Genomic DNA, 24145 nt, shown 5'->3' on the forward strand with positions numbered 1-24145 from the left:
CTGCAGAACAAGTTAAACTGCAGCAATTTATTTTTAACTAATATAAAACAATAAATAATATATATATATACATATATAAACGTATTTGTTTATTTAAAAGAGGTAATATAAAGCGCTGCAAAATCTCAAATTTTGTACTTTTATAATAAAAACTCTGGCAATATATGAGTAAACATAGTTCAGCACGGTCACGAGCTTCGTGAACTGCGCGTGAACTGGCGAATCGTGAGCGCGCAAGAGCTGCAATGGCCGCTTTGGATCGGCGAAATCCTAATCTCGACGATTTTGTCGGATTAAACTGGAGCTGTTGGGTAGACAGAGTGAATGTTTTATCATCTGACGGTGAGTCGTGCACCCCCAGCTCCAGACCTGATTCCCAGCACGTCATAACGTCAGCATCCGACGATTTGTTTCGTTTTTTGGTACTTAAACACACACAGCGACACAAGGCACGACCCAAACAAAAGACGCGCTGGGTCCTAGTGCAGCGAGCTTTCGTCGTTTGTTGACAACCTATGAGCACAAATGGAAAGAATTTCCTCCTTATTCTGTTATGTGGTGAAAACCGAATGTTAAAGTCTTACTGAAAGACACGGTTTGTTTTGGATCAGAGGCGAGAGCAGTAATTTAGTTGAAAATTTGCTCAACTTGAAGCTTTTACAGCAAAAGTGACTGTAATCAGTTGGCAATAGCTGTGGATGAATAATTCAAACTGACGCGTGAAACCCTCTCATGTGTGATATGCATGTGTTACTGTATAACCAAATAAACCCGTTTGTGACAAGAAGATACTAGAATTTAGTATTTCATGCTCACGGGTTTGCTTTGCCTGCAGCTGGGTCTAAGGTTGAAGATGACGAGTATGGGATGAACTGCTCAGAGACCATGACGCTCGGAAAAGAAGGTGAGGACTGTGACTGGGCGCATTCACTTAGAAATTTGCATACAGTCGTCACGGACATGAACGTCGTGGTTATTTGTGGATTTTAATAATTTCTTTGAACTGTTGCTTTTCCGGGGTGTAATGATTGCACAGCATGCATCTTAAATGACTTTAAAAAAACAAGAATTGGATGTAATGTTTGAATTTATTTTGGATTTTTTTCTCATCCACACAGGAAATAATAGACTCAAATGTAGACATACAGTAACTTACATTTTTAATAAGTGTTGCTGAAGTTTTTACAGTATCTTTTAACTTGACAAGGCCAAGGCTTATTAACTTCTTGTTAGTGATCATGATTAATTACAACTGGTAGATTTGCTTGACATCACTCATTGACTTAAGGTAGGAGTGTTTAAAGAACTCAGTGAAGATCTAAGAAGGAGAAACCACCAAGGCTCAAGCTTGTCATGCATTGGAAACTCCTGGAGCACCAATGTCACTATGTTTACATTGCATTGGTACGAGAAGGTGCCTGGTCCAAAGCTGACGCCTTCAAGCTCCACTGAAATTTGCAGCCGCCTGCATGGACAACCCATATGCCTTATGCACAAAGGTTTCGTGGTCACGTGAGACAAAGATTGAGTTATTTGGCCACAATGAAAATTGGTATGTTTGGAGAAGTAAAGGTAAGACTTTAAAACATAAGAACATTGTACCTATTCAATTCAATTCAATTCAATTTTATTTATATAGCGCCAAATCACAACAAAAGTCGCCTCAAGGCGCTTCATAGATACAGAGAAAAGCCCAACAATCATATGACCCCCTATGAGCAAGCACTTTGGCGACAGTGGGAAGGAAAAACTCCCTTTTAACAGGAAGAAACCTCCGGCAGAACCAGGCTCAGGGAGGGGCGGCCATCTGCTGCGACCGGTTGGGGTGAGAGAAGGAAGACAGGATAAAGACATGCTGTGGAAGAGAGACAGAGGTTAATAACAGATATGATTCAATACAGAGAGGTCTATTAATACATAGTGAGTGAGAAAGGTGACTGGAAAGGAAAAACTCAATGCATCATGGGAATCCCCCGGCAGCCTACATCTATTGCAGCATAACTATGGGAGGATTCAGGGTCACCTGGTCCAGCCCTAACTATATGCTTTAGCAAAAAGGAAAGTTTGAAGCCTAATCTTAAAAGTAGAGATAGTGTCTGTCTCCTGAATCCAAACTGGAAGCTGGTTCCACAGAAGAGGGGCCTGAAAACTGAAGGCTCTCCCTCCCATTCTACTTTTAAATACTCTAGGAACAACAAGTAGGCCTGCAGAGCGGGAGCGAAGTGCTCTAATAGGGTGATATGGTACTACAAGGTCATTAAGATAAGATGGGGCCTGATTATTTAAGACCTTGTATGTGAGGAGCAGGATTTTGAATTCAATTCTGGATTTAACAGGAAGCCAATGAAGGGAAGCCAAAACAGGAGAAATCTGCTCTCTCTTTCTAGTCCCTGTCAGTACTCTTCCTGCAGCATTTTGGATTAGCTGAAGGCTTTTCAGTGAGTTTTTTGGACATCCTGATAATAATGAATTGCTTATTGTTAAGCATGGTGGTGGTAGCATCATGTGGCACTGGTACAATTCACAGAAAGAGGACTAGCTTCAAATTCTTCAACTCCACGTCAATTCAGCAGCTAGCTGGTTGAAACTTGGATAGGATGGGTGTTCCAGCAGGAAAATGATCCCAGGTGCACATCAGAGCTGGTTTTATGGATAAACCAAGTTCACTTTAAGCTTCTGGATTGGCCTTCCTGAAACTCAGACCATGGCTGTGTTGAGCCCTGACCCTGTGTGCTTTAGAACATTTCCAAAATAAATTCAAACTTGTGCACCTAATTCTTGTTTTTTAAAGCTAGTAAAGATGTTTGCTGTACAATCATCCATTAAAGAAATAATCGAAAGCCCCAAATGACATTCACATCATCTTGTCATGAGTGTATGTAAACATCTGACCATAAATCTACCTAATTTTGTCTCTCCTTCTTTTTCTTCTCTACAGATATGCACATATATGGCCACTGCCCAGCACACGATGATTTTTATTTGGTGGTGTGCAGCCAGTGTGGCCAGGTGGTGAAACCTCAAGCCTTTGAGAGGCACTGTGAAAGGTGGCATGGTTCTGTTACGAAGATATGTAACCCGCCATCCGCTCTGGCGCCTCAGCAGCTAAATTGCTCCAGCCTCGGTCTTTCTAATAATTCTTCCTCTATGGAAAGGAAGAAGGAAGGCAGATGTCAAAAGGGCGGCACCTCATCTGCAACCTCACCTGCCCAACAGCACAAGTCTACAAAGACCCACAAATATATAGTGAGGTACTGTTTACGAGTGCCCGTGCATGGCCTCCAGTAAGAGCAGGGAACTGCTCTTACTGGAGATGTAGGCAAAAACACATTTACGTCTTCTAGTTTATATCTTGCATAAATATCAGTGTTGTCTCTCGTGTAAGTCTGAATATCATGAATCTAATAAGTTAATTCTAAGCTCATTTTAAACTTCTTTCTGTAGTTTATCTTCTGTGAAGTTCCCTGAGGAAAACCCTCACTCGTCCTCCATGCCTTGCCTTCCTCCATTCCATTCAGCACCCCTGCCCCCTGACGACTGTTCCACCTCCACTCTGTTAGAGAAATCCTCTGTGCAGAAGTTGACAGCTGGACAGTCCACTGAGTCTCACTGTCCTCAGCGGGGCATAAGAACCTACAGCCGGATTTACAAAAACATCCACAGTGAGTCAGCTTTTTCCCCCAACTTTTGTCTATTGCTTCCCCTGCTGCTTTCTGGGAAAGTCCGCCCACTTAGTGTGTTAACTGGGGCTTAATGTGTTGTACATCAGTATTTGCATTTTTAAGTAACAGTCTGCATGGATCCTCCTGACAACTCCTGCTGTTGCTGACTGACCTTTGTGTTTGTGCTTTTCTCCACATAGAAAAAGAATGTGATCTGAATAAACACAGCAGAGTTTTGGACCCCGAAAGGAAGACGCTGTGCAACAGGGAGCTAATGTGCAATGTAAACTCTCAGTACATTGTCATGGCACATTGCCCAGAGTTGTTATCGTTTACTTATTGTAGTTAACTGTATAAAACCTTTATTATTTCATACCAAACGATGTCACTTTTTCCTTTTCTCTTTTGCACTGCTCTCTTACGGTTCTTTCTTTCATAGGCTGATTCAGTCAAGCATCAGCAGAAAGTGTTGGGAGAGACTAAGACCACTGATCAGAGAACTACCTCAGCTACAGATCAAGATATGGAGAAGCTTCGTGATGAATCAAAATTCAAAAAGAAACATGTGGAAGCTGACGGGGAAAAAATAACAAATAAATACAACAACAACTGCCACATTCAAAGGTATGAGTCTTAGTGTATACCTTAGCAGATTATTGCAGTAAATTAAGTATTTCTTTCAGTTATATAAGAAAGCAACACGGAAAAAAACACTACTGCATACTCAGCGTCGTACGGTGATGGAGGATAATTGCAAATTGTTGAGCTGCAGTTCTCCCATTGTAGTTCAGTCTGTGTTAGTCCACGCTATAATGAGCTTTCCTCTATTACGAGTAAAAAAACCCAAAAACACTTTGAATGGAAATCTTGAGGATTACCAGACAGATGTTACAGTCCAGATAAGTATGCATCGTCTTCTGCATATCTGCATATTTATTTTATCACACGAAACTGATGTAGGTTTTTTATCATGTTAATGTTTTTTGTGGGCGATGCGCTAGCTGTCACAACAGTCTCACGCTTGCATTACTTTGCCTTCACACAGGTCCAGGAATCCACCAGGAAGCTCTCCCGAGGAGGAGGGTAACGGCACCGTGGAAGCGGAAGTGCAACCTCCGTACCCGTTCACCTTGTCAGGTGACGACAGCGAAGAAGATGAGCAGGATGAAGCCACAGACCTACCTGCTACACCCTGGCACCCCAAACCTCTTGGGGTGAGGGCGAGATATACAAAATGCACATCAGCTGGTTGATGGGAAGGTTGTTACGTTAAAAAAAATCTTTAATGACTGTTTTCAGAGGGGCTGTGTGATAATCTTTCTAATATAGCATAAAATCCATGTTATATTTCTCAAAACAAAAAAGGGTGGTGTGGATGTTTATGTACTTTCAATTCTTTTTAAAGATGTTAACGGTGGAAATTTACACATTGCTTTCATGCAGCTATGCACTTTTGGATGTCGCACGCTCGGTTGCAGCATCTTCACATTCGATCGGCGTTTGCACCACCTGCGCTTTGCGCTCAGTGCCATGTTGGAGCGCCATGTCAGCACACACTTGTGGAAGTGAGTATTACTGTTTTTTAAATGGCACCCATTTGCCCAAAACAAGTTGAAGAAAAGACCTGCTGGCTGAGCTTAAAAGACAACTATCCACAATATGCAAGAGCCCCCACTGAACTAGACACTGAAATCGCTACAGGGAGGAGGTCTACTGTGGATGGCCTCAGCTACTCCCTGGTAATTGTCTAAATAACAGAAACATCAGCTTTTTTTTTTTTTTGCTATTTCCTAACTTTGCTGACGGGTTGAAAAACATCTGTTTGCACTGCATGTCTTCACTTATACTACAAAGAAAAGCCTTGATGCCTGCTGTGAGGCTCATTTGCAGCTTTGGATGCTTTAATGCTCAAAGAACACACTGTTTCAAATCCTTCATCTTCATGCAAACCCCCACCAACCACATCCTCTGCTTTTTAACCACAACCATGTTGGTTACATTTATAAATAACACCCCTGACAAAACTCAGAAGACTGAAACACAAAACCATACCCGGAACAACAATGCCATGGTATCCGTCAGCATTACAATTTTGCCATTGGTCTGGTATAAGGGCACAAGCTAGGGATGCAACGATACCAATTTTTTCAAACCGATACAATACCGATACTTGGATCTGAGTACGTGCCGATACAGAGTACAAAAACCGATTCTTCTACCACACACACACACAAATGCAGTGAATTGGAAGACAGGTTTTATTTTATTCTCTGCTGATAATAAATAATATCTTAATAAAAATGACCACAAAAAATTTCAAGTGAAAAAGAAGCACTTCTGTTAAATTATTGCAGAGTCTCCACATTGTAATTTAACAGAATATCACTGAACTATTGGCACTGTCTCTAGGGGATGTCCCCCTAGTGGCCAATCTAAAAAACTACAACAAAAATGACAAGCCACGCTCTGATTTATGAAATAAGCTAGTATCGGTTCATGGTATCGGTTAACTTTTACGAGTATGAGTACACGCACATATTACAGTATCGGCCCCGATACCTGATACCAGTATCGGTATCGGTGCATCCCTAGCACAAGCTAACACCAATGTTTGCCACAATATAAAGAAACATCTCTTTTTGTGTGTGTGTGTGATGTGATTTTGCCCGATTGTGCCATATTTACAGTACAAAATTGTAATTTTAGCATTGCAGCGCAGTGAGGTGAAAATAACTCGTGACAGCTGGTTTCCATGAGTATTATTGGACTGTTTCTTTTTGAAGTCTAATACTAGAAACAGTTCAGACCTTAAGCCTGCAGATTTGTCAAAGCAATCACAGCTAACATCTTGAGGCTGCTGTTTAATTTATCTAATGCCAAAATGAGGCTTCAGCTAATAGTGCAGAAAACTCATGGTAAGTATATCTGCCTTTGAGTTTTATTTTATTGGAATTACCTTCACATTTTTTTTTCTTTTTCTTGCAGGAAAATGCCTAAAGTATCATCAGGTCTCAGGTCACACTCCCACAGCCTTGAGTCTACCTCACTGGTACAGTTTGAAAACAATCCTTGTCAGCCAAACTCTTACAGTATTAAACCGCCTTATCCTACCACGTCTGCAAGTGTTGGGTCAGGGAGAGTGTGTAGTCCCAGCAAAGCTCAGCTTATAGAGGTGGAACTTATGCAAGATGCAAGTGCAGCACAGAAAGCTGTCAAGAAGTTACAAAGCAGTGAGAACAAAGCCTCCAGATACATCAGGGATCCCTTATTTCATCAGAAGGGCCAGCCTCAGCGCCCAGACAGTGCTACCTTCTCAAATGGAAAAAAGCCACGAGAGTCTACGAAGAGACAGTCAGATGTGAAGAAGTGTCGCCCTTTGCCTGTACCAAATCACCGCTCTCCCCGCAGCAAAGGGAAGCTCCCAGGCGATCAGCAGAAAGTGGTGGCCTATGCCCACATGAGTGTTGCTCAGAAACGCAAAAGCAGCAGCGAGTTACTGTCCTGAACTTCTTCACTTTCAACAATCTCTACGTTGAAATGTTTGTCCCATTCTTCCTGCTCCAGCTTTGCCTTCTGGAAGGGAGAAGATATCAAACATGTACTTGCATAAAGGTTTGGCAAAAAGCTCGACCCCTAAATACAGTATTGCTTTTATCTTATATTCTGAATCCATTCCTCTTTTTTTATTTTAAAGTCATGAATGGACAGTACGTCTTCTTCATTTGAATTTGAATGTGATGTAACAACAGGAAATGTGTTTTGTAAGTGACAGTTGCTGTTTACATCTCAGCTTTTCAGCCAAACAAGAGGCCAGTCTTAAAACGACTTGGAGATGAAGCGGTGCAGGACAGCTGGTACCAGCATAGTATGAGTGTGTGAATGTGTGTGTGTGTGTGGTTTTTGTCTTTTGTGTATATTTGTCTTCAGGTTTTTATGCAAAGATTTCAGGAACAAGTGTTTGTATTGACATATTTGTAATTGTTATTGCTAAATTTATAAAAACTCTTTAAGAACATAAGTATACCTCAGTCTGTTCATAATGCTGCTAAAGTTACTACGTTTTTTTGTTGCAGAACAATTAAAGTCTTGAATTACTCTTGCTCTCTGATTTTCATTATTTCACAGCAGTTCTGTACAGATGAGTCATTAAAGACTAATAACTAAAACCTATTTTGATAAATTGAAATCCACTCAAGTCATAAAAGCGATTGCATCTACTCGTCCGATAATTTCTCATCTTTAAACACCAGATGGTGCTATATATGCATCTGGAAAACGCACTGCTTTTTCTCTAACGATATAAACGACATTGATCTCAAGCCACCTCTCATTTCTTCATATTTTGTTTCCAAGGAGCCAGATTCTTATAATTTTTTAAGTGTTGTTCATCAGTGGTTCTCCAGGCTTTCTGAAGGTCTTTCAAAGAGGACTTTCTTGTTTGTGAAGCCATTTAAAATATTCAAGTGTTAAAAGACAGCTAACTCAAGGGATCGAGTTGTGTTGAGTCTACATGTAACGGATAACTTGGCAAAGAACCAATTTTAGATTATATCTTTGGACACTTTGTTACTAGCAAACTGTTGCAAAAACACATTCATTCCCATTGATCAGCTAGTAGCTGAAGACTTGGCACATCTCAGCAGGATGTGCAGTGTGTCCTTAAAAAACTGAGTCTAGACAAGTGGAGGAAAAAAAAAGAAAATGTGCTGGGCCTAAAAACGATTTTTAACAAATGAACAGTACCTGAAAGTCATGTTTTCAGAAAATGGAAAAAATAGGACTTAGGTGATGGCCCTTTAGTTGATCCTTCAACCAAGTTCCCGGAAGTCTCGTCAGATATGATCTCAGTGGAAGAGTGGCTGTCAAGCATCCATTCGTAAGGAAAACAAATGTGGAGAAAAGGCTGGGGTTGCCAAATTACACAAGAACTGGACTGAAAATCAGTTACAAGAAAATTGATAGAAGGTTGAACACAGAAAAGTACCATCGTGTTTTGATTCACCAAACAATATCATCTGGAAAGCCTCTGATTGGTAACGGCTTCATGTTCAGCCATGACAATGATCCCAAACAGACTGCTAGTGCAGTAAAGAGAAAAACGCAATGAAACACTATCAGTCATTGATTGGCCTCCCGAAAGCCTGAACCTGAACATTATTGCAGCAGTGTGGGACGATCTAAAGACAGTCAACATCCAAAGAAGAGCTTTGAATGTCCTTGTAGAAGCCAAGAGAACTATTTCTGAAGACTAGTTAAAGAAATTAGAAAAAAGCTGCCCAAGAGAGTTCAGAGTGTGATGCATAATAAAGGTGGTCACAACACATGTTGCCTTTTAAGCTTTTAGAATTGTACAAACTCTGATTGTGACTTAAATACTGTATTTCCATGTATGTTTGCAGACCTCAATAGAATCGCTGCAGCTGACAAAATGTGAAGAAATCATGGCTGACTCGAGATTTTTACACACACCTGTAGATCTATTTATTTATATCAATAAACTAAATCCTGCTTCCTGTTTTAGAACCTTGTGATTGTGGTGCACAGTCAAAGGTTTCTGAGAAAGTTTGCAATCATTTATGAATTATGTCTGTGAAGGTTCTCAGTCATCCAGGTCATCGTAGTCAAAGGAGCTTGGAAAGAAAAGCGTCTGGACTTCTTTAAGTTGCTTGAAGACGTTTCACCTCTCATCCAAGAAGCTTCTTCAGTTCTAAGGTCAAATGGTGGAGAGTCCCAGATATAAACCTAGTGGGAGTATCCCCCCACAGAGGGACAAAAGGACCCCCTGATGATCCTCTAATCGCCTAAGCCAAGGTGTGAAACTGGGTGTGGGTCCCAATCAGCCAGAGTTTTGGGTGAGCTCATTGTGAAACCTGGCCCTACCTTATCATGCGAATTCCTGAGGTCAGATGGCCCAGGATGTGAGTGGGCGTTAAGGCGTCTGGGGAGGGAACTCAAAACTGGATTATAGATGGCAGAGAGTTGGTGGTCTTCAAGTAACTTAAAGAAGTCCAGACGCTTTTCTTTGCAAGCTCCTTTGACCATTTATGAATTAATTTGTAATACACAAGGGTGCCACTGATTAATTTTGGTGTTCTCTGCATAGATAAAATACCCGCTATCATCTAAGTGATCCCAGTTTTTCCAGCACCAAATATAGATTCAGTGGAGCCATTATAAAAAGACATAATGCTCCTATGAAACTACTTACCCTACTTTCCTAGTGAACAGCAAATGTCAATATTTGCAGACTGTAGTGTTTTACATAATGTTACCACTAGATGGTGTCAAGGCATCGATGATGTATTTCATATGTAGCCAACAGGATCTCTTCTATTCCCTCCACACGATACAAGCAAAAGGAAACTTAGATGTATTCATTTCATATCCAAACTGGTACTAAATCTGAGAACATTGCTCCATACTCTTATATAATGCAACACTCGCAAAGATGTGTATGCGAAGAACAAGTTTCATTAAACAACAATTTCTGATAAAAGTGAAATCAGAGGCAACAAAGAGTGTAAATTTGAATCTTTTATTAAGTCAAAAGATATATCAGTATTTTTTGTCTTTAACGCCTACTGGTTTATTCTTATGAAGTCAGAGAAGCTCCTAAGCATACCATGCAAAGCCATTCAACTTTAGCTGCGAGACCTTTCATTTCTTAGGGCAGTGACCAATCGTATCATCTTTGAAGCAGTGGTCAATAAACTTAGTGCTTTGTATGCTGTTAAAAGCTTCCTTCGTGTCCTTTGGAGACTAGCAGCACTCTTTTAAAGCACCAAGCTTTTAGCCTCAGCAAATCATGAATGTTCCCTTAACTGCTACTTCATAGCTAGATGAGTGGAGATGTGTGCCGGGCAGCGAGAGATCACTCTCTTCCCTAATTGGTGAGTCTAATGTACCATTAGGGTAAATAGCAAAGGGCCTGTAACATGCACAGATCTCGAGACCCAAACTTTGTCTCATTGATAGTACAAATATGAACTCTTTAAAATGTGATCCCTAAGTTTCATATTGTATGACATAGTCCTGAGATTTACTCACCCGCTATGTTTAAAGCCATTGAGAACCCATTACATTTCAGGAATTTGTTGGTGTGCTTGGAGATCATTCCTGATTTTTATTTTAAAAAAACAGGAAAAGATTTGTACGTACAGAAAAGCTCTCGCTTTGTTACAACACCGCTGCTGCAAAACGCACCTACTTGCATCTCCCTTCCTCATCTGACATGTCACCAATGTGATAAAGCACTGCGCTGCTTATGGCTTTATTAGCAAAGTCAAATACTGGCTGAATATGACTGGAGGCTACATACTCACTGCCCATTAGGATGTCTCATATGCAATTATGCAGTTATTTCAAAAGTGTCCCCTTTTTCCCATGCAGAGTTTGTTCAGATATATTCTCCGTTTAGCCATATTCATCACCAGATGACTGTAAAATACATCCTCTTTCAATAAAAAAACAAAAAAACAAAACAGCCCCCCCCCCAAAAAAACAACTGAACTCCACCTGGCTTAAAAAATAAACACACATATCCAGACTTGTATGTTAAAACAACTAACAAGATCACAGTGACAGACATAATGCAAAATGAACATCATCAGATTATACAAGGATACAGTCATTACACTGATAGAACATAGCAGTACACAACTAAGCAATACTGAACACACAAAGTGAGTCTCACTACGTATATATACTGTATATATAGTTATTAATATATATAGGAAGGCAGGTTTGCTTTGAAGAGAACAAAGACACTCTTTCTTTCTATTTTAGGTCCCTTGCAATAACACTAATTTATACAGAATTGCAACCTGTATTTTAAATGACAACACAGAGGAGTAGACCACCCATTACCCACAGCAGATTTAACTGGACTGACATCGGGTTCATGCAGGGAAAACAACACCATTTCCCAGTGATCTGGTAATTTAGCGTGCTCAATAGCGGCAATATCTGTGTATTGTTTGCATTTTTAGCTTCTCAGCTTTTGTCTGGGGCTCAAAAAGGTGAGTAGTCTGAGTGGGGAACAGGTTAAAAGCTCAAAACGGGATTCTGTGAAATGTGAGCATCCTGACCAAATGGAACCAGTCTGCGATAATGCTAAATGTGGCTCTATTTAAGTAGGATTTTTTTGGTCCTCTTCGTTTCTCCACCTGGTATTCCAATGTGTGAGAGAGTGGAATGATTCACACACACACCACCTCTCAGATTAATGTGACTTCCTTTTCTCGCCCACGCAGGAGACGTTTAGTGGTGCACGCAGTGTCTGTGACTATTCCACCTATTTTGCGTACAAGCCTACTGCACCCACAAATGTGTACGTCTTTGTGTGTTTAGCTGCAAGATATATTAATAACTATCATTTCTATAGAAGGTATTCTTTGAAGCTGAATTCAAAAGCGTAATGAATTATCATATCTTAAAGTGCTTTTCACCCGTGTGACTAAGTTGGAGTGTAAATGTGTAAAGAAAGGTGCAGGCGTTTCCCTCGTTAACGAGCTGCAGACTACCTAAAGGGCGTCGCATTCATTGCCTAGTTGAACGATTGCTTTTGAACTAAGTAAGGGCAGCTTCAATGACAGCGGTACACAAACAAAGCAAACACATCTGGGCTGAATTGTGGCTGTCGGTATACAGAGAGCCAGGGAGAATGGTTTTGTGTTGCTGTGACTCATGATAACACACCAATCCCCTTCAGCTCAAAGAGACAAAGACACAGAAAGAAGAGGGACGCTACATCCCATCAAAGGAAGCAATTAGCATTTACTCCAGGCTGGCCTTGTTGTATTATGTCGCGAACACCGCGCGCGTTAATGAAATCTTTCTAGTTTTTGCTAAGAGACAGTCTCCCGTTTAAAAGTTGTTAATGAAATATGCGCCGCACACCAGGTGTCTTGCACATGAAATTACTTTTACAGTTAATTCATGTTTTGCAAAGGGATCTTTTCAAAAGATCTCAGGTCCCCTGTGTTAACAGGAAATTTCCTGTCAGCAGCCACAAGCACTAAAATGAGCCTTTTCTTGTCAAATTATGCACAGCCTCATGTTACGCATACGCTTAATTTTCTGGTGGAGTCGGGAGACTTTTTATTGTTATTTCGCCTTCAGTGTTTACCTGTTAATACAACCTAGATCATTTTCTAACCACCATAACAAACAGCTACATTTTCTGTGATATGAGGATCTGCCCATCTGAGCAAAATGCAAGATGAAATACTTTATGACAAAGTTTAACATGTATGTGTAGAAATTTGTGCTATTCCGGGATTTTGTGCAAGGTGCAAAAATGCAATAAAATAAACTCTGCAGCTTTTTTTTTTTTGAATGTTGCGGCTGACAGAAACTAATGCTGTAACTTGGCCGGGAGGAGGAGTCAAACTTGACGGCAAGTGGCACCTCGGTGGACAACAAACAGAAGCCTTGTCATCCTTGTAAGGAGTGTGGCACCTTTCTGTATACAGAATTCAGACGATCTGTTGATAATAAATCATAACAAAATACTTCCCTGCACCTAATGTGTATCTGTCGGAGGTGCTCACTGCTTTTAATTGTGTAAGACTGCAAATGTTCCTTTGGGGTTATACTGTGCAGCAACTAAGAAGCAACTTTTTCGATGAACAATTCACTTGTGAAAAATAATTAGCGTGGAGTTAGTTGGCAGTTTTTTAAACTGATTCCCTTAACATATAGCTGCTGGAGTACGATGTAGGATGAATATGACCTGTGGTGGTTTGTGCTACCTCAGTGAATGACTAAACATCTGAAAAATCTGCATCTTTCTTTATCTTACTCATCCAGTTCAGGCTGGGATCTCGGATAACATTGTTTTATGGCGCGCTGTTTTACTATAGAGGACTCAAGGTTAAGGTCAAATGTATTCATAGCCTAGTGACGTCAGTCAGTCTAAATCTCTTTCTCCTTGATAGAGGAGAGGTACATGAATCTGTGCTCTAATGTTTACTTACAATACAAGCTACTCTAATCCTTAATAATAAATATAATTATGAGCTACCCATGGATTCAGTATATATACTATTTGTGAACTAAAATTCTTCTTACATCTAATTTCCGTCTATGCCTTTTATTTTCCCAACTTTTTCAGTTTTATTGATCACTTCCTGAGTGCTGACGTCAACGACTGAACATCTACGTTTCGCTCTCGTAAGACTCTTAGTTTTCCCTTTCCGTCTACACTGATATTCCTTCACAGTATGAATATTAAGTGCTACAGATCAAAATGCTGGAAAAGTTCTGCCGCTTGTCCTTTTTGACAATGAGACAGTTTGATTTTTACTCCCTTTGAAATCCTACTTTCACTTGCCAGCGACCGCAGGTGAACATTTCTCGGCAGTTTTCTCCCACAAGGTCACAGTTCACACGAACTAAAACATGGCTCACGTTGCATCACCTACATCCAGTCATGTGGCATCCACTGTCTTTGCCAGTCTCGTCTCAGACCACCATGGGAGTGTCTGAAAACACGGAGCTGATGGACTCTGCCACTGACTTCTTCCTTTTGCCCTTCATTAGAGAACCAGCCTCTGCATCCAGATCATCATCATCATCCTCCTCATCCCCATTGGGGTTCAGCTTACCATTTTGTCCCTGCAAGTCCTTGGAGTCTATGAAAGCCACGTGCCTGTTCAGTTCGGCCTTGAGTGCCGGGTCCTCGTGGGTCGGTGTCACACTCAGCATTGAGGAGTGGATGCTGTCCTCACCCCGAGTTTTACCCTTGTTAGGGCAGCAGAAACAGCGACATGGCGTCAGGTAAAGATACATAAGCACCAGCACCACACTGGCCAGGCAACCTACCAAGGTGGTGTATGCTGTGTTCAGGGTCTCCCCAGCCCCCTGCATGGTGAAATTGTGAACCTTGAGCACTACGTAGATAGTCTCATTAAAGCTCTCACTCGTGGCAAAGCAAGTGTAGGTCCCAGAGTCCTCAGACCTCATTGAACTAATCTGCAGACTCCCGTCTGACAGGACTTTAGCTGTCTGGTTGCTCCCAGGTGTCACCAGAACATTACCGGGCAATGTCCAGGTCTTTAACATATTTCTGTGTTTGGTGTCGCAGCTAAGAATCAGTGTTTGCTCCAGAAAAGCCTCTTCATCTGCCTCCTTGAATGTGCTGCAGTTCATACTATCACCGCTGAGGTCAAAAATGCGTGCTTGGGTTTTTTGTGGGCCGGGTAAAACGCAAGTGTAGTCGTCTTTAAAGTCCACAGCAGAATTGAGCTTTCGCATGTACCAGTGTACCAGGAGGGTGTAAAGGTCACAGTGGCACAGCAGAGGGTTACTGTGGAAGTAGAGGCCGTTTTTAATCCAGGCGGGCAACACCTGGAGCTCGTCAATGGGCAAAATCTTGATCTTGTTGGTGGATACGTCCAGGAGGCTGAGTTTCTCTAGGCGGGTCTTATCTTTGACCAGCTCCACAGGGAAGCGGGAGATTTGGTTCTGGCTAAGGTACAGCTTCTGAAGGTTAATCATGCTCACGAAGGCTGTGCGGTCAATCTGTGAAATCTTGTTATTGTACAGCAGGAGGACTTCTAGGTTGACCAAAGGCTCAAAGATGAACTCATCCAGCTGCTTTAACTCGTTAGAGGACAGGTCCAAGTAGCGCAGGTGCTTCACATTTGTGAACGCCTCTGAAGACAGGAACTGGAGACCATTGTGACTGAGCAGGAGGTTGTGCAGATTCGGGAGCTTGGCTGGGGTCCACTCAGATTGCAGTCGGATTATCTCGTTATAGCTGACATCCAGCACAGAAGTGTAGAGAGGTAGACCAGTCGGGACGATGGTCAGATTCATTTTGGAGCAGCTGACGATGTTCGCGGCGCAGATGCACATCTTATGGCAATTTAGCGTAGAACCCGCTGCCTCTGGGAGCCAGAGGAGAGTCGCGCAGAGGGCGAGAAATAAGGCCCATCTCTGGGACTTACTCCAGTGAGGTAATGTTTCCAACAGGCTGTCACCTGTTCTGGTGGAAGGCTGCAACATGCTTGCAGTTGTTCTAAATCCCAGAGAGTTTCACTACAATCCCATTCTCAAAAGAAAAAGCGCGGAAGAGCAGCTGGAGGATTCTCAGGCACATTGCTAACTGAAGGCTGAAAGAAGCAGAAAGATAACGCTTTTAGACAGAGTGTTTGTAAACACAAAAACATCCATTCACAAAGCGGAGGGAAATGATTCAAGTCATAAAAATAGGACAATGGAAAATCCTGCATTTAAAAAAAAGGGGCGACCCCACCAACACAATTTCAAACACTCTCTCTCTTATTGAATGATCTTCTACCTGGCGGACCTGATTCGTGTTTTATTGAAATTTTAGCTATTGTTGTTTTATCTGTTATACATTAACTGCATTATTATAATCATAGCTACCTACTGCAGACCACCAGAGTAAATAACCACATATATTTCCCCCCTCCAAACCAGTTTGAACCTACAAACCACATCCGCGGAAACCACTGTCTCCCCAGCTCACATCTCCCCAGCTCACATCTCCCAAGCGCACGAATAAAGACAACAAACTTTCCTCTGCAGCTTTGCACCGTGCGCGTCTTTCTTTAAAACAAGTACACAAGCACGCCGCAGACGGTTACTCACGCTAACCCATGTGCATTCACACTTTGTGGAAGACAAGAATTGACCCCCCCCCTGGCTCACATTATTTTTCTGGCGCACATAAAAAGACACAAATGGCACTACGTTAAAAAAAACACAACTAAAACATATAATTGTAAAACAGTGTGAATCATCATCACCATTTTCTGAAATACCCTTGCCCATTTGTGGATGAGCAGTTCAGTCGTTGCATTGCACCATTCTGCTGGAAAACAAACAGGCATCACACGCCGTGAGGCGAGGGATGGGGAGGGAAACCGAGAGGGACACGTACCTTCAACCGGGATGCAGCGGCGTTTAATTTCATTAAAACGGCCCCTTGTTTGTTTACAGCGTTGCTGCATTCAGATATCCGCCGTCTGAGTCTCCGTTGAGGACGGCAACGGATGCAGGGAGGAGGGAGAGCACTTAGAGATCTCCTCGCCAAAATAATAATCCCCGTCCACGAGGCATCCAACTCTCGGTACAAAAAAAAAAGATTATATAAAGAGAAGACAACTACACGTTCTTCTAACTAACGATCATCAACAGATAAGCGACCGCGTTCTAAAACCTATGATTTAATTCAAATTGCTCGGAACACGCACGACCGCACATCCGTGTCTTGCGGATAATTGGCGCATTTTGCGTTCGGATCTCGTCGGGTCTCTGCAGCTGCCACTGAGATAATCAAGAGTGAGCAGTCTGTATCTGACAAGCTTCCTGTGGATCCTCATAGGCCTGCTGCTTTCGCCGTGCAGTGCTGGTCTGCAGTGGTTGACGTGTGTTTTTCGGCTGAGGCAGCGCGCTAAAACCCAGAAGGCGCTGTTTACAGAAATTAGCTTCACCAAAGATACCCAGGAGAGGAAACGAACCAACTAAGAAAATTAGGCCAAGTTTTGGGGGGGTTGCTTTTTTTTTCTTTTTTCTTTTTCTTTTTTAAAGCTGAAGCATTTTTGCAGGTTTATATCTGCGTGGTTGTGATTATGTAGTATATTTGGTAGTTTTACATCACCAAGATTACCACTAATTTCAAGATTTTGTGCACATCTATGTTTTGCTAAAAACAAAAAAGACCCAAAACAAAACATTACATTATATATTTAAAAAAAATATACAGAGGCCTTATTGACTGCTTGGCATTTCATATCCAGACCCATCACGCCAGGCAGACACTTGGACATGCTTTTAACAGGGCCTGCATGCAGATGTTGATCAGGTATGTTGTTAACCAGAAGCGATACAGTTATTTGGGATTAAAACAGTATCTGGTACAGAGAATCATTTGGTGGCTGGAGGCACATTTCACACACATGTGTGTGTCCCACATTTTTCTCTGCTTGTTCTGGTCCATCATCACTTCCCATCTGACAGATGAGCACGTTAACAGTGACTACATGTCCTGAATAGGGCTTCTATTTTTATTTTGGCACCATGGAAGTACCAATAAACAACCCCAACCCACCCAAAAAAGTTTGGACGCTGTGTAACATGTTATTAAAAACAGAATGCAGTGAATGGAAAGTGGAGCATATCAAATGTTTAAACTAGGACATTTTACTACGTCATGAAACATATTAGTTATGGCAGAAGCACACCTTTAAAAAACTGTGACAGCTGCAACAGAAGGCTGGAAAAGTGGTACAAAAAATAATAAATAAATAAAATAATTTTGCAGTTAATTAGATTAACTGGCTACAAGTCAATAACATGATTAAGCATAAAAAGAGCATCTTATTTTGCCAGAGTTTCTCAGAAGTGAAGATGGGCAGAAGTTAACCAATCTGCAAAAAATAAAATGCTTTTTCAAAATGCAGGACAATTTCAGAATAATGTTTTTCAGCACAGAATTGAAAAGATGTTCAATATCTTATCATCTACAGATTCTAATATCATCAAACGTTTCTAAGAATCTGGAGAAATGTCTGTGCGCAAAGACCAAGGCCGGAAAACAGTACAGTACTAGATGCCTGTGACCTTCTGACCCTCGGGAAGCAGTGCATTAAAACGAGGCATGATTCTGTCATGTAAGTAACTGCGTGCGATCAGGAACATTTAGAGAAATCTCCAAAAATCATTGTATGTGATTTCACTGTGCCATCTGCAAATACAGGTTAAAGCTCTATCAGGGGAAAAGTAATCCAGAGCATGGAGCTGTCGGCTTTTCTTTGTGAAAAAGAAGATTTTTCTGTAATTTAGCAAATAAAAATTTTAAATTATTTTTGGAAAATCCACTTGACAGCAAAGGTGAGGGAACATCCAGGTTGTTATCAGTACTAAGATCAAAAGCCTGCATGTCTGACAGTACAGAGGTGTTTTGGTGCCTATGGTATTTGCAGCATGCAGATCTGGAAAGGCACCATTGTCGCTGAATAAGGTATATGCAGGTTCTGGAGCAACATCTGTTCCCATCCTGTCCTTTTTAAAGATGGCCTCGCATATTTCAGAAAGAGAATGCTAAACCAGCTGCTGCAGCTAATACAACAGCCTTGGTTCATGGAAGAGTCCAAGAACTGACCGTCCACCAACTGAAAACATTTAGAGCATCGTGGGAAAAAAATACAACAAAATAACTGGTAGTTTATCTGACTGATAAATTCATGAGTCAACCTTGATTAAAAGGAGCTTCTCAGCAAAATCCTCTTTAGATGATCTGCCCTTTATTACTCTTCAGTAGATTGTTTTGGCATGATTTGCCAGTTCTGAAGATTTCCATTGCAGACATGTGTGCTTGGATTTTGAATGTAATTCTGTTCCTAAAATCCCAAACAAACACATTTGAAAAAGCTCAGCTTCGAAGCCTCTTTCCAGAAATCATGACCCACTTACTCAAAAAACGCACAAACCTCGTTGTGAGCACTTTTATGCAGGAAGTATTTTCCCCAGTGTTGGGACTAATGCATTATTAAGTAACGCGTTACAGTAACTACGTTATTAGATAGGCTCGTTACTCGTTACTTTGTGTGGTGGCTATCGCGGAGCTTCCACAGATTCAGTAACACTAGCAAGTGGTGGAGGCCAGCAGGTGGATGAGGGAAAGGGGACGCAGAAGGAAGAAAGACCCGAGGCGGCCGCCGGTCCGAGTGTGAACTGAACTTCAGTTAAGAATTTATGACCTGCAGTCTATCTGGGTCAGATATAAACCAAGTTTAGGTGGAGTTTATTTTTGTTATGCTGACTTTTTCCGTACTGCGTACTAGCTAGCATGATGGAGTTTCTATACAGCTGGGTGGGTGCTATGATGTTACTGATGTTGAACTTTATTTTGTTCATATGGTTAATTATTAGAGTTACCAACCGTCCCATAAAAAACAGAATCGTCCCGTATTCAGAGAAAATATCACGCGTTTCGTGTTGAGGTGAAAAGGAACAGTTAGTCCCGGACTTCAGCTAGAATGAAAAAGACACAAAGCTGGAGTTATTCTGTGTCTTTGCTGCACAGCTGCCTCTTCTTCTCTCATCCTCTCTCTCCTGTTTCTACTTCAATCATGAAAACTGATCAATGATCAGCTGATCGGCTTTTCTCTCTTGTTTGTTTATCGCCCACTTTGCGCCAGAAAGAGGAAACCAGCCGATGCCGTGTTAAACAACAGCAGCACGTTTAAGCTTGATCAGCTGTTGTTAGAATTTATTTAATATTACTTTCTAGTATCACCTGATGTTTGCTGGAGCCACAGCTGTAAAGCTGTTGGTCATGATGTCAGTTTGGTTATCTGGTGAGAGGGAAACATGAAGATGAAACCAGGAGATGTCCTTACTGAATCATCAGAGCTGAACAGGTGATGGAGAAACAGGTTTACCTTTTAGGTGACATGAATGAGTTGAAGGGAAGTTATGAACTGTTTCTGAGAGACAGATAACCCCAGGATCCTTTGTAGCTGACAGCTGGTAACTGTGCAGGGGCGGGTCTAGCAAAGTGTTGTCAGGGGGGCAGGTAGGGCATTAACAGGGAGAGGGGGGCACAAAGAAATACTTTCTTATTCTCATTTAAAATGTCGGGCTGTTATTAAATAATTATCTGAATCTTACAGCAAACGATTGATAGATTAATACATATATACCATCAAAACAGTGAACATCACTGTCACAACAGCGTTTGTTTTCATTCAGAGGCTTTATGATTTTTCCAATAATGGCCGGTCTCTAGTCAAAACGCCCGGGACGATTTTTTGTCCCAGTCCAGCCCTGTAAGCAGCTCATCTGCAGTCTGGTGTTACCTACATCTTCCTACTCGGAAGGCAGAATTTCCGAGTTCTGAGTACAATCGAAAGCACCACGACAGCAGTTTTTGTGTTGGATATAAAAAGCGCACATGACGCTGTGATGTAGGCTAGAATCACGGCCGCGGTCAACGACGGTCCAGGCGTGGGATTTCTCTCGTGGAAATATGCACATTATTATTATTTTTTCTATTGGTAGGTGGCACAATGCACTTGTGGCAAGTAAGCAAGCTAGAAGACTAGAACACATTAACAAGAGAATTCTGAGTAAAACCAAAGTTACTTTCCCTAGTAACTAGTTACTTTGAAAGTAACGAGGAACTTGAAGTAACCGAGTTACTTTTGATTGAAGTAACTAGTAATGTAACTAAGTTACTAATTTAAAGTAACTTACCCAACACTGATTTTCCCTCTACTGAACTACACCCACCGATGTATCACTGCACTGCAGAAGAAACTGCAGAAAAATGTAAGAAGAGGCTCGTACTACTGACATTGGGACAGTCTCTGACTACATTTGAGTGGCATCTATGAACCCCACAGACTCTATGTCTCTAGGCAGCTCTCCATGTCTACTCTTTGAGCCCTTATAACATTGAAAGCACATAACCTACTCCTTAAATAAATTTTTTATATATTTAGTTGGTGATTAGGTTTCCATTTTAAATCTGCACCTTAGTGCATTATTACATGTTTGAGGAGGGCAGGTGGCCACCAAGCTTTACAATGCTTCCCTGACGTAGCCCATGATAGTCTTCTTCACTGTCCACACTCTGTTTATATGTTTGATTAGGTCTGTTTCTGTGTGCTGACTGAGCGGGAAAAACCTTGTCATTTTTTACTCAAGCGAATCCACCCACATGCTGCTTTTTGAGATGCTTTATTTCGGGTTTTCCTCAATTCACAGATCTGCTGCAGCGATTCCTAGCTTTGGCAAAGCTGTGAGAGCCTGTGCATTGCCAATAAGCTGCTACACCAGTGTAGCCTCCTACTCAGAATGCCACCAGAAATCATTTAATAAATGAAGGTCACAGCAACAAGAGACATTTTATTGTCAGATTTATTTATTTTTTTATAGCAACAGATTTAAAAAAGAAAGAAAGAAATTTTAAAAAAGCACACACGGTAACCGACGCTTGTGATGGACCCTCAGTTTTGTGGCACCCTGAATTTCATCCCTGTTATTTAAGTATCCCCTTTTCTTTAGTGCGTCCTCATGTTATTCGTGTCCCGAACATAAATGACATCAAGCACTCGTCTCTCAAGAAAAAGCAGAGAGGCTTTCTGTTGCTTCAGCGTCACCTGGATTTCGTGCTTTAGCAAGACACATTTCTGTGTTGGTGCAAGGCTGGATCCCACCTGTCTGAGACATCAAACCATAGCAGAATAAAAAGGCAGAAGCTTTGCTGGAAGCTGGAGTTGCCTTAAAAAGATGTGCTTTGGCAGGTGAAACAAACAGATCTGAAGCAGAGCATTGTAGATGGACACCACTCATTATTGGCTTTAATGATATTCAGCGCCAAATAATTTCTCTAAGCACAAGCTAAATCCTCTGAAGAAGCTTTCAGCAGGTTTCCAAGTAAAAGCAGACAGTGTTTAGACTACACACGCTCACACAGACAGACTATAATACCCCATTAATTCTCTAAACATACACCAAACATGACCAAACTCTTTCTCGCTGCACCTTAAGTAAAATTCCTAAAACACAGGTACGACTCTGCGTGGCTAAACATTGTGCGAAACCGCTGTCTGACCGAAGCTTTGGAGCTCTGTGACTCTGGTGAGATGGAGCTGAAAGTGATTAATGTTCTGTTCGACTCCACTTCCTGCTGTGATAGGGATAGTGTTGCCAGGCAACTGCCGGCGGCCTTTCGTTGACTGTTTTGGCTCTGTGTTAAATCTGAGGTGGCCTTGCCTTCTCTTGTTCTTGCACGTACCTGCTCAGATGGGATTTCTCGTACAGATCGATGTTTTGATAAATGCAAAAAAAAAAAGAACAAAAAAAGAGCTCCAGGTAAATCAGTGTTCAGCTCAGAGACTGTTCGATAAACGTAAGGTACAAAGTGTTCTCTCCTTTATAATAATTCATTAGCATGCATTAAAATATTTAAGGGATGAAAGTGTGGCGGAGCATCTGTCTTTCTCTGCAGGGCAGTCAAAGCAAGCAGAAGCCTCTTAACTCCATTAATCATTAAGTTGTGGCATAACTATTAAGTGACTTCTGCAGCAGCCAGGAAGTCATTTTTTCCATCTCAGACGCTTAAATGAAGTCACTAGAACAGAAACAACTGGAACCTGTTTCTGCACCTGATAGCGTGTGGGGGGGGGGATCTTCTTTTTTTTTTTTTTAGATTGCACCAATGCAAACGTGTAAATGTTTACATAAAGCTGTGTCTCTATGTGCTCCACCTGGCTCCTCTGCTGACATGGTAAACACATGCTCTTGTCACCAAGCTGACTGGTTTACACAACAGAGAACTACATGTCATCCGCAATCATCACAGCGACCTCTACACAATGGCACAGAATATGAATTATTATTTTTTTCCCCGTACTTGTGGTTGTCCTCATTAACGCAACGCAAATTTGCAGCAACAGATGTTTTCTAGGAAACAAGTGAACCGTAGAGCTAAAAATAGCAAATTTATTCGACAAACATGGCACACCATGGTTTATTTACACATCCAGTAGAATTATAGATCAAGCTGATCATTCAATTGGAGTTATTTTTCTGTTTATATAGGTTTAATTCAGTGGTTATTTTTGGTGTCTGTCAGCTCCTTTTAGCTGCTAAATGGCCCGGTATTTTACTAACCAATCACTAACTATCGCTTTTTTGTTGAAAAAATGAGTAAACCTAGATACTAGTAGATTCAGCTAGATGATGTTTGATCTGTTCCAATGGACGACTTTGCAAAGGGTAAATATGACAGAAAAGGAGGGCTTTTAGCCATATTTTGCAATAAGATGTGTTGCATTGTACGCCATTAGGAGCCTTGAGAGTGACTGCGTAAACCCCTGCATTCATCCAAGGAAGAATTCACAATCGTTGTGGGTTTAACAGCCTTCTGACTTGCAGCAGCGTTACCTATGGCCTGTTGTAAGATAATGAAACCCAGGGGCCAAGCTAACGTGTTTTTTTTTATATTGGACAGAAACATTTCTGTGTAATAACAGCAGACTGACCAAAGACATTTCTTTCTATCTTAGGAAAAAAAGCGTGTCAACAGATATTAAAAAATTAACACATATTGTTGCACTCAGGCTCTTCTATTCTGGTAAATTAACAGTTTATGAAATGTAAACATTTTCAGAGCTCTTGAGATCAAATTGTGGTCCATGAAGTCAAATGAGTTTGACACACCTGAACTAAACACACTGTAAATGCCAATAAAACTGGCATTTCACCACGTCAAATTGATTTTACATCACCATTTAATATCATCTCACGATAAGTAATAGTGGATATCAAATATACGTTTGCTTCACATTGCAAAGATGCTTCCCAGTGAACTAATGGTTCATTATTTTCTCACTTCAAGGGCTAAAGTGTCATTTTTTAAACATCTGGTCTAGCTTCTGGAGGTAAACCTCAGGGCAGCTTGCACCACATACATCAACTGGTCATTATCAGTGTTTTTGATA

General features: G+C 41.3%; 2 protein-coding genes across 2 annotated transcripts; one reads left to right on the plus strand and one right to left on the minus strand.

Moving 5' to 3' along the window:
• Window positions 1–237: 237 nt before the first annotated feature.
• atxn7l2b (ataxin 7 like 2b) lies at window positions 238–7757 on the plus strand. Its single transcript, XM_006785561.3, has 9 exons — window positions 238–342; window positions 836–904; window positions 2939–3251; window positions 3445–3662; window positions 3863–3945; window positions 4102–4286; window positions 4708–4876; window positions 5106–5227; window positions 6648–7757. Exons 1-9 carry the CDS (start codon window positions 246–248, stop codon window positions 7165–7167), a joined length of 1776 nt encoding a protein of 591 aa, XP_006785624.2. The 5' UTR covers window positions 238–245; the 3' UTR covers window positions 7168–7757.
• A 2426-nt stretch (window positions 7758–10183) lies between these two features.
• Window positions 10184–17081, minus strand: amigo1 (adhesion molecule with Ig like domain 1). Its single transcript, XM_006785560.3, has 2 exons — window positions 16573–17081; window positions 10184–15778 (listed from the first exon to the last, which is right to left on the minus strand). Exon 2 carries the CDS (start codon window positions 15669–15671, stop codon window positions 14127–14129), a length of 1545 nt encoding a protein of 514 aa, XP_006785623.2. The 5' UTR covers window positions 15672–15778; window positions 16573–17081; the 3' UTR covers window positions 10184–14126.
• Window positions 17082–24145: the final 7064 nt, after the last annotated feature.

Source organism: Neolamprologus brichardi, chromosome 20 (assembly GCF_056152115.1).
Source record: "Neolamprologus brichardi isolate AB-2024 chromosome 20, ASM5615211v1, whole genome shotgun sequence".
In the NCBI taxonomy this organism is placed as follows: Eukaryota; Metazoa; Chordata; class Actinopteri; order Cichliformes; family Cichlidae; genus Neolamprologus; species Neolamprologus brichardi.